Raw genomic sequence first — 14,727 nt, 5'->3', positions numbered from 1 at the left:
AATGTATAATTCATAAAACTTTTTATTTTAAATTATATAACATAAAAAATAATATAATGAAATCTGCGTTTTTTATATCTAGGAGTTGCTTAAATTAAGCAATATTTTTGAAATATAAAAATTTGTGATTAAATAGAAATATTAATAATATTTACAATATTTTGTTATATTTTTAAAAAAGGAAGTAGTCAACAATCTATATGAAATGTATGCAATTAAGAATAATTAAAGGAATATAAAAGAAACAATTATACATATGTATAGACGGTATTATCATACGACGTGCTCAGTTGACGCTTATTACATTAGATGTGGAATAACACGGGAAATAATATATCGAAATTAACTCGTTAAATAAGTAGCAATAAGATACAAGGTAAAATTGAAAAAGAAAGACAAGAGTAATATGTTATATGACGTAATATAATTAATGCTAGATAATGTAAAGAATTTATCAGTCCGCCGTTAGTCTGTGTATTTGTTTACGGCGATCAGCACGCCTCTCATTGAGTGACGCCAGCAGACAGCTGATACGAAGGCCACGGTAAACGTGCATGCACATACTATGCACATTTGTTCGATTCGCTCGTTTTGCATGTTGGTTCTTGCGTGTACATTTACGTACATTTACGCTCAGCTTCTTATGTAGGTATTCACGAGAGGAGGACGATAACAGAAGGCTATGCCGAAGACAATCGTTTTATCTCAAAGTCGCGGCGATCGCCGCAATCCTCTGTCACGGGCAGTGTCGCTCGTGTTTCCAAGGCCACTTTCACTCCGACAGCGCTACTATTCTCAATCATTTTAAATCACTTCATATCACTTTTTTTTTTACAAAAGTTTTTAAAATAAAAGTCACTGTCGTTTAAAATGAATCACTGCAGTCACTTTTTTTCCTGAGTTGATCTGAAATTTGTAAATTATAAGTAATGTTACATTTCGTTATCTCGTCTGATAACAAATGCTCTTTTACTGTTGCTCATTACATCAGCATCAGTTTAGTAGGGTCTGATGAATGTCGTATGATTTCTCATGTCACGCACAGAGCACCGCTGAGTGCGAGTGAGATAACATTTCACAAGGAGATTCAATGCCCGTCAATCGCATTCGATCTGTCCGAATTGACGATCTTGATTGGCATACAATCTCATTCTCACGCAGTTGTACGCAAGCTCTCTCAATCCCATAAACATTCGGGCTTTACTTTGCATCTTGCGTACTGAGTGCTAGACAAGCGACATGGTTTTCCAGTTAGAAATAAAATAACAAAACTTAACTTTTGCGAGAACTTTCATTGTCCGATATTTTAAAATATTAAATTAATTTGTAATTGTCAAATAAAAAAATATTTATTTCAATATGCAATTTTAATGTTAAAATTATATACTACAAAAACAAGACTACAAATTATTAGACAAACTTTCCGTACAAACTTTCAGAAATCAATTTATGTTCGATTTATATTCTTTGCTGGATAATTATTTTTAAAATGAACCATTTTTCAACTTAACTGTTCAATGGCTTTTTTCGTTTAAAGTTCATGTTATGAAAAAAAATTTACTATATGTTAACCTATTCAAAACAGGAAAATAAGAATAACTATTTTTATTTGCTCAACTGATTTAAATTATTTTAAAAATTTGTTGAAAAAAATGTCATTTTTTAGTACTATTTCAATATTTAAAAGGTAACTTTTTGTCATCCTTTTTTTGTTAAAAAGTAGTCACTATTTCATTTCTTTTAATTTGTTGACTGGATGACGGCGCTGTACTCTTTGAGTTCTCTCTCTCTCTCTCTCTCTCTCTCTCTCTATCTCTCTCTCGTACGAATTCACTTTTTAGGGCTTATTAAAATTGAAACATTAATATTAGCGTGACAATTTATCTTTCATAAAAATAACAATTTGAGGTTAAACTCTTTATCTTTAATTGCTAATTTATCGTTCAAAGATACATTAACTTCAATTTATTTTTTCATTAAGGAATAAAAAATTATCTTAAAATCAAACTTGCATTAATATTAAAAATATATCTCTTATTCGAAATATTTTAATATCTAAATATAATCTTTTTACCGAAACAAAATTTTTTTTCCCAGAGTTAGAATATTATTTATAACATCATTACCGTTACAATTACTTTTTTTTAAGTAATAACTGGGTAACGACGACTTTATATTATCTTATTTGTAACGTTAATGATAAGCAGTTACTTTTTTTGGATAACGATAATGAATATAATCGTTCCTTTATATATGTACAATAAATATGTATGGAATGTGCATTAACGAGTTTTAAAAAAAGAAAGTGTTATGTTTGACTATTGCAATTAATCACAATTATTTTAATCATTATAAATTATGCTGAATTAGTCAATTAATGATTAAGATTATTGCCACTCTAAAAAAGGAGTCATCAAAATTTGGTAAAAAAATGACAGAAATTATACGATTCGTTACTTTTTATATTGATAATGATAACAAATATTACTTGTTAAAATCACAAATAACAGTAATGAATTATTTTTTACAAAAAAAGATGACAAAAGAAATTACTTTTATAAAATAAAAAAGTAACCCAATCCTGATTTTTTTGCTCTCAATTTTATACCTTCTTTCAATTTTTCTTTTTAGTTTCGATACATGTTCGTGCTGGGAGCTTACAATTAGAAGATCAAAATTTTTTGTCACCAGACTTTTAGCAGTAATTAACATATCTAATGAATACAACTGATATTCTACGATATATAGCGATAATATGTATAACAAGCGATACTGTCATAGTTTGAGCACGCGACGTGATAACGTTGGTGGCGTGAAAATATAGTCAGTTCTATATATCGGATTTTGATATTTTTCACGATGCGATCGACGGCTAGTTCTACTTCCATTATAGAGTCGGGGACTATCCCTTACATATACATACCTACATTTGAATAAAATTATCGCGTACTTTGGATGTTTTTCTTCGCGCGCGTATTGGTTATCAATAAAATCAACAGCTGATAATCAATTTAAACACAACATTCAGACTTGTTTATGTAATTCTCTTGACGCGTGTATGGAATTCCTGCTTTTTATTTTAGATATCGTTTTACCCATTGTATGTTAAAAGAAATTATTGTAAAATCTCGATAAAATTTTAAACAGCTTTACTATTGTACGTTAAAAAGAAAGTGATAAGGTGAAAAATTTCCTTCTTTTGCTGTTTCTGTTTTTAAATTTTAGATTATTCCTAAATAATCAATATATTTTTTAGATAAAATTGTATTTAAACTCTTTTGTGTTTAAGAAAATGTAATCTTAAATAGATTAGAAGCAAAGAATGCGTTTCTCTTATTTATGTATTATAGAAATACAAATATATAGATTTATTTATGTAAAGTACTTGAGGCTAAAACAATTCAATGATAAAACTTTGTTTTTATTTAATTATAAAAATAAAGTTTTATCATTGAATTGTTTTAGCCTCAAGTTAACTATTTATTAACGGTTTTATTATATTGAAATAATCCAAAACTAACAAATGTTTGTTACATATTTTATCGTTTCGTAGTGTATTTTAATATATAATATGTAAAAAAGAAATTAAGAAAGAAGGAATTCATAATATGACCATATCCGAACCATACCGTTTCTCGTGTACATTAATACAAATAATATTGTTCAATCTGATACAGATAAAGATACATATATACTTTACTTAAATAAATCTATATATTTGTATTTCTATGATACATAAATATTGTATATTCTTTGGACAAAGGTGAAGTAAATATTATTATTGAAAAATTGTTCGAAACTTTTGTTTCGTGTGTCTACTTGACATTTGAAAAAAGATGAAAGTTTGAAAGAATCTGTCTATGAGACACTAAAGAACTTAATAGAGCACATGACGTACTATCAGTCGAGAATTAAATTTAGAAACATATATCTATAGGTACATGTGTAATGCAGTTGCGACGTAAAGAGTGCAATCGATATTCGTGTTGCATTCTACATTGTTGTTTAGCTCAAAGGTTTTAGCTGCGGTTTGTAACGAATAAAACATCCGATAACGTTATTGGTGTACCATGCCGGTAAAATATTAATCTCTGCATTAGGCATGAAAAGTTGCATCGTAGATACAGTCAAAATAACAGTGGACTTTATAATCTCCAAGATGCGAATGCAATATTAATGTATATAAGATGTTCAATAAGTTTAATCCCGAGAAATTCTTTAACAAATTTATTGCTAATTATTTTTCGTAGAAAAAATTTTTGGAGAGTTATTTTTGCATATTTATGCACAGTGACTAACATATTTTTCATACGCAACATCTAGATATATTATATTATAATTAAATTAAAAAAAAAAAGATTTAATTGAATTTAAACAAAAGCTAGCTATTATTGACAAAAATATTGGGCACAAAGCTATGTTCCGTTCGCTTATTTTCTTTATCTTTGAAATCATAAAAACTCAAAAATTTATTCTTTGCAAAATGTTTTCATCTTCAACTAAAAAATTATATTATATTAAGAAGCTCTTAGTATTAATATCTCAGTAAGAGAAAAAAAAACAATCGAAGAATCTGTTATAAAAATTATTATTAATCCTTTGAGGGATACTGGCACATATATGTAGGTTTAGTTTTACCTAACGTTTGACTGTTTAGCGAAGTACAGTACTATTGGAAGCAAATATTCCTTAGAGAATAGTAAAAATAACAAAAAATAAAATAGCAAATATTCTAGTTTTATATTCGTTATATTTTAAATAAATACATTTAAAACATCAAATAAAATAATTTTTTCTAATCTTCGAAAATTCGTCTCTCAAGAGGTTAATTAAGTATTTTGTGTTCCTCTTCTGTAAATACGTAAGTACTGATGTCCAATTTGGAGTAATGAAAACTTTCTCGTATTTGCGATATGAGCGTATTCATCAAGAGAAAGAAAAATATAGATAAATATGTCCACCACTTAAGTATGTTAGCTGTGAAAAGTCATTGACACAAACGCAAACCTTTTGCCACGTGTAGCCTTGAAAAGACGTCTGCGAACGAGGCAATACAATTGTTATCTTATAATATCATCTTTTGAACGGTCCTTGAAACACAAAGGCGAAACAGTGATAAAGTGAATTTTCGAAGAAAAGAGGAAATTATACTAGCAATAAGAGTTAACAAATAACACAAAGAGAAATAAAATTGTATTGTTTGTCTGTAAAAAATTTAATTTATTAGAATAAATTTTAAAATTTATAAAAGTTTTTTATATCGAGGTGACATCTCATATCTTACTTTGATCATTATGTTTAAAAATAAATTATTATGAACTTATTTATATGAATTATTATTAGTATACTTGTTATCGCAGATCAAATAGCTGATAACTGATGTGAAATGCCAGGATTCCGGCAACAGTATTTGATATCTTTAATTGTATCGACATCGCGTGTTCTATTTGGTAAAAATAAATAATAACAATAATAACTTAATGATATCAATTAAATACGGTTGCAGCTGTATTCAACAACGCATTGAATATTAATAGTGATGAATTTTGAGACTTATAAATGCAATTTAATTTGGCATTTTGAGACTTATATGTATAGATAGTCTAATTCTCTAAATACTCAGACCTTAGTCTAGTATACCTTAGATAATCGAACTTAGATAATCGAAAATCCATTACTGAATATTAGCTTGAATAAGATCATTCGGTGATTGATATCACTGGCGTGCAATATATATGTCGTTTCTTATCGTTCATCGGTCCGCTTAAAGATAAATTTTCGATTTTTCTTTTTGTGGATTTCTTAATGCAACTTACATAAATCTCTCGCTCTCTTGAGTCAATTATTTTCTCATTTGTGACAAGAAAACAGCAAAAATATGGAAATTTCTTTTGCTATATTACACTGCATATAAAAATTATTCTGTAAAAAAAAGGAGAAAATAAATTAAAAGAGAAATAAATCCAAAATTTATAAGAAAGGAAAAGAAAAGAATTTTTACTGTAATGATACAATGTGTATTAATTTCTAATAGAAGAGAAATTCTAAAAAAATATATAATATATATATTATTTAGAACCGTTTATCATAAATTAAATAATCGTAATTTGTAAACGTCTAATATATCTTGAATGATATTTTTCTATTTATAGTGAATGCTTACATTAACAATCAAACATTATTTCATCAATCTTTTTTAATAAAACGTGTTAATAATATATAATTTTTTATATTGAAATATAAATACAATATGTAGTAGAGATAATATATCTATGTTGTTACGAATATTTACAGTAGGTAATTCTATTCATTTCTGAATATTCAAAGAACGTGTACTGAGAAACAAAGCATATGTGAAAATCGAATTAATTTCCTAATTAATTTTGCCTATTTCGATTGTTTTAATTGTGAGTTCCAATTACTTGCTTGGGAACATATGTACGAGTATGCATTCCTTATGCATAATACATTGGAATTTTATTATCGATTAATTTAAATCTTTTACCTTCGATACCTAGACTTTATTTCGAATATTAGCGTAATATATTGTGATAAATGTCCATTACAATAATGTACATTATAATGATTTGCGTCAGTCATTATCAGAAATATGTAATATACATAAAATTTCAGCATGCTATGCATCCAAGAGGAACTGGCTCAGCTGAGTGAAATCGCGGGAAGCCCTGAACGGCTAATCACCGAACTGCGTGAGGTTCAATTGCCCAATAGTAATCACCTCAATTTCGCGAGTAACTCCAGCGACGCCGCAACAAAATGCGCTCCCGAAACGGAAAGCATCGATTCTCAACGATCGAGTTGGGTCGAAGGCATCTTGGGATGCATGCGTCCCGTTTGGACCATGCTATCGAAGGCTGCTATTAATGAAAAAATCAAAGGTCTTTCAAGTAAGTTATGTAAGTTTCAATATGGCTTTTTTATCTATTATTTTTTCTCTTCTTTTGAAATTAGTTGCGGCAGTGGGCCGAAAATCTTAAATATTTTGTATAACTTTGTATTTTACGTAGAAATTAATGGCTATTATCCTTATAATCATTGTTCTTAATGAGTTTTATGACCATTCGAAGCAACAATAGATTAAATCTATATAATCTGCAAGATTAGTTTTAAATTTAACTTTGTATTTAAAATAAAATTTATAAATTATATGATTTTTTGCTTTAAATGTTTATAATAATTGTAATTTTGAAAAGATTTTCGTAAATTACATTTAGAAAAATTTGTACGAACTGCTTTTTTTAGCAGACGATTGGGAGATAGCTTTCGAAACAATCAGCGAGCTGCAATGGCTCGGATCTGGGGCTCAAGGTGCAGTATTTAGTGGTAAATTAAATAAGGAAATAGTAGCTGTTAAAAAGGTAAAGGAACCGAAAGAGACTGACATACGCCATTTGCGGAAACTCAATCATCCGAATATTGTACATTTCAAGTAAGGCCCACTTTCTTTTATAATATTAAGGTATAAGTCGAATTATAAAATGTTTACTATTAAATGCTCACGTGATGTTTGCAGAGGAGTGTGTACAAAACCCCCTTGCTATTGCATAATAATGGAGTTTTGTCCATTCGGACCATTATATGACCTTCTAAGAGCTGGAGAACCGGTTCCTCCTGCTAGATTGGTGTCATGGTCAAAACAAATTGCTGTAGGGATGGCGTACCTTCATGCTCATAAAATTATACACAGAGATCTCAAAAGTCCAAAGTAAGTAAACAATAAAATGAATATAATTGAAATTTTTTGAAAAAATATGGTTATTAACATTTTCATTAAGAAAAGAAAAAATTGATTCCAAAATTAGCTACCCAGTAAATCAGAATGGATTAAAATGAAATGAAATTTTATTTATCCGCGAATGCATATTTTAAATAAGAAAATCTTTCTTTTGGATTCAATTGAATTTAATTGGATTCAATTGGATTGAAAAACTGCATTTCTATTCATAATTTTGAATTGAAAAATATTCACGAGGTATAGAAAAGGCTGATATTATTTTTAGATTGAATAGCATAGAAATATGCTTTATGCAATTCCTAGAAATAAAAATGCATTCGGATTAAAAAAGATTTATTTTAACATTCGCTCGAATGCGTAGGTATTTCAATCTATTCTCGTTTATTAACTAATTCATGAATGGGACATAGTTTGATATCTATATATGAGATATATATATATATATAAAGAATTAGAGATAAAGATTGATATAAATCGAATTGACAACAACCTTTTGTAGATAAAGTACATCCAAAATCCAACAATTGTAGAAAATTATCGTATTTTTAGTGTTCTAATAGGACAAGGGGAAATAGTGAAGATCAGTGATTTCGGCACGAGTAGACAGTGGAATGAGATTAGTACAAAAATGACTTTTGCTGGTACGGTGGCGTGGATGGCGCCGGAAGTAATCAGGAACGAGCCATGCTCAGAAAAAGTAGACATATGGTCGTACGGCGTCGTACTATGGGAATTACTAAGCGGCGAAATACCTTACAAAGACGTGGATTCCTCCGCTGTTATGTGGGGAGTGGGCAGCAATTCTCTTCATTTACCAATTCCCACCAGTTGTCCGGAGGGATATGGGTTACTGGTTAAGCAGTGTTGGTCGGCCAAACCACGTAACAGGCCTTCCTTTAAACTTATTGAGATGCACCTCGCTATCGCAGCTGTTGATGTACTTTCTACGGAGCCCGAAGATTATTTTAAGGCACAGGTAGGACTCATTTTTCTCAACATAATGCATTTCAGAAATTTAAACTTAAAAACAAATTATATGATAATAATAATAAAATACAATATTTATGCAAAGCATAGGGAAGATCAGGTCTCGTTGGCATTGCGTTCCGTTTATATATTTATGATAAAGGAAACAATAGAAAAGTTACTGTAAAATATTTCTTTCACAGCATAGGTACTTTTCCCTAAGTTTTATTTAAATCAAACAAATATTACAATAGAAAAAGAAAAAAGTTTGATTCAAGAGTAGACAAGTAAATTTTTGAGCATTTTATAATTTCGTATTAATGTCCTTCAGCTTGCAAAAGCAATCTAAGCGATGTATTATTAGTTAAAAGAAAAGTGATTGTTAGTATACAATACGATATTTTCATTAACAATGGTAATTTGTTATAATAAAATGATTAAAATCGGACAGTGTGCAGGGGTGAGGTGCGTTGGCTCATATCATAAGAAAAGGTTAGATTAACTCGTTGTATCGCATGTGTAAACATTTAATTACAATTTAACTCTAACAAAACGCTTTATATTTTAATATTTCTATATTAAAATGAAGTAGAATTAAATAATTTACACTTATTTTAACAACATTTTGCTATTTGATCATTATAAAATAACTTTGAAAAGTACAATTTTTACTAAAAACTATATATCTACTTTCTAATTTTTATTTCTATTACTTTTCTATTATATTTTTGTTAGTTTAATATAGAGTTTATTATTAGAGGTAATTTATACTATGTTATGTACCAATTTGAGCATGGCGTAGTGCACGAGACTGCTATGCCAGAGATCTCGGGTTTGATCCCAGGCAGATTCAAAGAATTTTTCACGCGCTCGTAGCTCCTCTTCGGTGGTCTGGCAAACCACCAAGAGGATTTATTACCAAGAAAGCCTCAAAAACTGCCGTTCGAAACTGGCGTTAAAATTGTAGGTTCCGTATGCTCTGTATACGACCTGCGTGTACACCACAGGCATACGTATGAGAGGTGTCAGACAATGGCGACAGACGTTATAAAACCGAAAAAAAAAATATATATATATATGTACCAATTTACCCCACATATCGGTCGACTACAATGCAACATGTCCGTACATATTTCATTTAATGCAAAGAAACTATATATAGTATATAGAATCATTACTGGTATGAAAATGTAGAGAAAGGTTCTCTCTATCATATTGACATATTTTAATCATAATAATTAATTGTTTAAAAAATCTAATGCCAAAATTGTAAAAACTGCCAACGAGACCCGGTCTCACCTATACGCAAAGATATTTTTTTATTTTATATTATTTAATTTAAGAATATATTATAGAATATACATTTAAGAATATATTTTTTTAATGCATTATTGTATTGCATTATTGCGTAATAAATTTATCTTAATTGTATATTATTTATAAACACATTGAAAAATTCTCATTTGTTTCTTTTTTTTATTATGTATGATAAAATTAATAACATTTAAATTTTAGCAACTTTAATGATTAATAAAATAACGAATTGTTTTCTGTGCCATCATCAAAAGATAATAACGGAATTTTTTTACAGCAATCTTGGAAGAAGGAAATACAGGAACACATGCAGCACATGCCACTATTTACTAATACCGATCCACGTTTCGAGGCTGAGCTAATCCGACGAAGAAAGGATGAATTACGACACGCTCAGGATGTCAGGGAACACTATGAGCGCAAACTCGAACGCACTAACAACTTATACTTGGAATTGAACGCTATTTTACTGCAATTAGAATTACGCGAGCGAGATGTGATAAAGTGAGAAAAATATCATTAAATTTTACACATAATTAGAGAGTCGGAGACGTTTTTTATATATGTAATATTCACGCTGATATATTTTGTACATACAATGTACAATTTACAACGTATGTATGATAGATGTACCATATTATATTTTTTGAATTTTTTTTAAATATAGACGACGCAGTATCGCTTTGCATAACCGATTTGCGCTTACGAGACAGATAGCACAAGACTGCAACCAAAGTCGCACATTTGGAAATAAATGTCTGGTTTGTCTCAGGAGAGAACAACAATCAACAGGATACAAGCAGTACAAGAAACGTCTTGTCCGTCCTTTATTGAAGGCCCAGGAGAGACTGTATCGCAGACGGAATGGCACAGTACAATTCTCTACTTCTTCGACGCCTACTACTCCTCCTTCGCCTACGGATTCACCACAGAGCCCCGTTAAAGCTACCATGTACACGCAACTGAATGAATCCAATCAGCCGGAAACTGTTTTAGCATCAAACAATAGTTTCAAACAACGTAAATACAGGCATCGTAGAGTCGGTTCGGGTTGTGGTGTGAGTTCCAGTCCTAGATCGAGTCCTCATCGTGAGAGAAAGGTAAAAATAAAATTAATTCGAATAAATAAATAAATAATTAAAGAGATAATGTTAAAGATAATTTCAATTTTTGTTATTTGTCAAATCTGTTAATCTCATATACTCCCATAATTAATTATTAATTTCTTAACTATAGAAATCAAAGCCTTAAACAGTCTAGCTGGATCTTAAATGTCTGTATGGTTCTTGTGTAATGCTCATTCGCATCTTCGAAGCGATTTTAATAATGACATATTAAAATCTGTAATTAATTCTTATTGTGAAAAATATTACCTCGAACCCGGATTTCTTGCATTCCGTACGAGCGTCCTAAGCCTTTAGACTACTGAGGCTCGCACGGAATGCAAGAGATCCGGGTTCGACTCCCGGCCGAGGTAATATTTTTCACAATAAGAATTAATTACAGATTTTAATATGTCATTATTAAGATCGTTTCGAAGATGCGAATAAGCATCACAAATTTGTTAAATTGCTAGTCAATTTAACTCATGATATTACTGCGGTAGTTTAGTAGAGTTAGTGTTTCAAGATCGCCAAATCATTTCGGCGCGCGTTTCTGGGGACTACATAATATAAATTCACGCAAGAATCAAACAAGCATTTAAGATCCAGCTAGATCATTTAAAGCTTTGATTTTTATAATTTGTGTTATCGCACGCACACACGCGCGCGCGCACGCACGCACACACACACACGCGCGCGCGCACACACGGCCCTATAATATATTGTTTCTTAAATTTAAATTTTTTAATAAAAATGTATACACTTTGTATTTGGAAGTGTATACATCTTTTGTTAGAAAATTGAGATCTAATTCCGTGATGAATTAGTTTACATTACGTATCTTAAAATATGTTTTTAATTTCTCAAACTTTTAATGTATGTTATATATGATTAATAATATATGATTTATAATTATAGAGTGTAGAGGTACCTGCCAGATTGATTGATAGCCACACACAAACGGACATCCTGGACATCAGTGAAACGGATCACATCCCGATAGCGAATGTAGCGCTTTCTTTACCAGAAAAATCCTCTTTGGATCTCGTCAGAAGACATTCATTGAACAAGCAAGTGACGGAATGTTTAAATGGGAATCCAATTTTGCCGGAAACGCACTATCCGATGCAAACTAGTTCATGTTCTAGTCCTGAGCACTTAAATGAAAATAACGCTAATGGAAACGAACGTTTGAAGGATTGTAGCGACGACGACAATCTTGAAACTCTCGGCAGAAAAGTCAGCGAAATTATTAATGCGAATCGTCTTATCATTGACAATGGAAATGGCGATGATGTCATACTCTCCCATAGGTAGATAATGGCATAATAATATCGTGAATATATGTTTTATTTGTTGTAAAAAAAAAAAATTTGTTAATCCTTACATAGTAAATCGATGGTATTTATACCAACTAGTGATAATATAATATTCAAAAAACATTATAACTTATACTTAAGTCTAAAACAAATACATTAAAAATATATTTTATTTGATATATTTATTTATAATTATTTAAACTTTAAAGGTTTTTATTAGTTATTTTATTATTCTATCTTTCATTAAGAAATAATGTTTGAAACCTGACTGTCTCAATATTGCATAAAATGCATTACATTATGTTATTTAAGGATTAACATTGATAAATATAATTTAATATTCATTAAATTATTTGAACTTTACAGTAGGAATAAAGAAGATTCGGGCAAATTATCCGGGCACTATGAACAATCCGATATTAAAATACGAGCTTCTTCGGATAATACGGATGATCGCGAAGAAAGTTGGTCAGATGAAGAGGGAGAAGATCCAAGATATACTTATAATTATTCCTTAAGACGAAGAAGGTATTCTAATCAATAATAAATACAATATTTTTCCACATATTTTATATTTTATAGCTATATTAAAAGATTCAATGTAATAATAGTTTAATTCGTACTTTTTAAAAGTTAATTTTTGAACATTTTACATGTGAAAAAATTAATTTAAATAAGAACTTGTATATCAAATAATATCTTGTCAACTTCTTGGGAAAATATTAGATCTTTTCTGCAAAATTTTATGGTATAAATTTTTGTAAAAAATTTTCAATTTTGTTTATTTTAACAACTATTTAAATGTTTACGTTTAATAATAAGAAATCGTCTTAAAATATATTCCCTTGAATTATTATATAGTATCGCAAGGAGGCCAATCGGTCCCGGATGTAGATTACGAAGGTCAAAACTAATAACACCCGGGAGAATACAGGGGGCATTAGCTTCTGATGAGGAAAATACTTCTGAATATTCGCATCCTCCGTCCAGTCAGACTTCCACCTTAGAAAGTAATCCGGATGTTCAAAGAGTTCTTCGTAATATACATCATTCCCAAAAAGTAAGTAAAATGAGTAAAGTGAATAATACTTAATTAATAATAAGAGAAAATATAAAGAAATTTATTACATTATTATGCATTGTTACAAACAAATTGCCACATGCGAAAAACAATATATCAATTTTGCAGAAAATAAAGCATATTTGCATATAAATATTAATGTATATAGTAGTATGAGAATTGAACATTTGCACAGATTGATATATTATAATATTTAAAAAAATATAAATGAACATGTTAAGCAGTTAATTTTTAAAGTAAATTTTTCACAATTTTTTTTAACATTTTCATTTTTCGCGGATGATAATAAAATTTTACAAATATATTTTATACAAACCTATAATAAAAAAGCATATAATATATATTTAATTTAAATATAGAGAAAGGAAATAGACGACGTTTCTGACACATCGAGTCAATCGGAAATGGATGAAGTCAGTGAAGTTACAATTGCATCTCAACCGGCGAATGGATCTATGAAGATGGAAAGCCGAATACAGATTAGTAATTAGTATAATTTTTATATATATCTGATTTATGATCGGTTTATAAATTAGAGTTACTGCCTGAGTGAAATTCAGTAATCACATCATTTTTCATTCTGTAACTTATGTTGCATATTGTAGATATCTATTCATATATGTACACATACCCCCCCCCCCCACACACACACACACACTATATACTGACATACATATATATATATACATATATATATATATACTTGCATTCACATAATCATCTTCATATAAACATGTATACATACATATATTAAAAAGTATATAATATTATTTAGGAAACAAATGATTCAATAAGCAAATAATTCGAGAATTTGAGACTATATCCTTGATTGATTATTAAATTCAAATAGTTTTCGAAAGCATCCTTAACCAATTTGATCAGTTGCATACATAAATTACTATAAAATCAGATTAATATTGCTCAAGTTTATTTGAGTTATATGCAAAATTTTTTAGCATATACAACATGAGTGTAGATGTAGTGTAATTTTCGTTCAACAAATCCAGATATTGCTTCGAAGGATATTATTTCTTGTGCAATGATTACATTAATATGATTCGAAATCGCTACATCGGGATTTTTATGCTTAACACTCATTAAATTTATTATAATAATTGTCATTATGTAAATTATAAGCTGTGCCCGGTATACTCTGCAGATAAAAAAAATCATGTATTTAATTCTTCC

At 29.5% G+C, this 14,727-nt stretch overlaps 1 protein-coding gene across 10 annotated transcripts in view; it reads left to right on the top strand.

Moving 5' to 3' along the window:
- LOC108756091 (mitogen-activated protein kinase kinase kinase 13) overlaps window positions 1-14,207 on the top strand; it is a 27,412-nt gene extending 13,205 nt beyond the window's left edge. For 3 of the 10 annotated variants that reach the window (XM_018499660.1, XM_018499657.1, XM_018499661.1), the window contains 10 exons: window positions 6,634-6,917; window positions 7,264-7,450; window positions 7,535-7,726; window positions 8,306-8,732; window positions 10,314-10,540; window positions 10,704-11,136; window positions 12,058-12,452; window positions 12,825-12,986; window positions 13,320-13,518; window positions 13,899-14,207. In XM_018499660.1, the coding sequence (XP_018355162.1) occupies window positions 6,634-6,917; window positions 7,264-7,450; window positions 7,535-7,726; window positions 8,306-8,732; window positions 10,314-10,540; window positions 10,704-11,136; window positions 12,058-12,452; window positions 12,825-12,986; window positions 13,320-13,518; window positions 13,899-14,030 (2,638 nt within the window). In that variant the 3' untranslated portion in view covers window positions 14,031-14,207. The remainder of the gene's footprint in view (window positions 1-6,633; window positions 6,918-7,263; window positions 7,451-7,534; window positions 7,727-8,305; window positions 8,733-10,313; window positions 10,541-10,703; window positions 11,137-12,057; window positions 12,453-12,824; window positions 12,987-13,319; window positions 13,519-13,898) is intronic. The other 7 variants (XM_018499667.1, XM_018499659.1, XM_018499666.1 and 4 more) reach the window with 4 other exon arrangements.
- Window positions 14,208-14,727: the final 520 nt, after the last annotated feature.

Source organism: Trachymyrmex septentrionalis, unplaced genomic scaffold (genome assembly GCF_001594115.1).
Source record: "Trachymyrmex septentrionalis isolate Tsep2-gDNA-1 unplaced genomic scaffold, Tsep1.0 scaffold94, whole genome shotgun sequence".
In the NCBI taxonomy this organism is placed as follows: domain Eukaryota; kingdom Metazoa; phylum Arthropoda; class Insecta; order Hymenoptera; family Formicidae; genus Trachymyrmex; species Trachymyrmex septentrionalis.
This window is presented reverse-complemented; position numbering and strand designations above follow the sequence as displayed.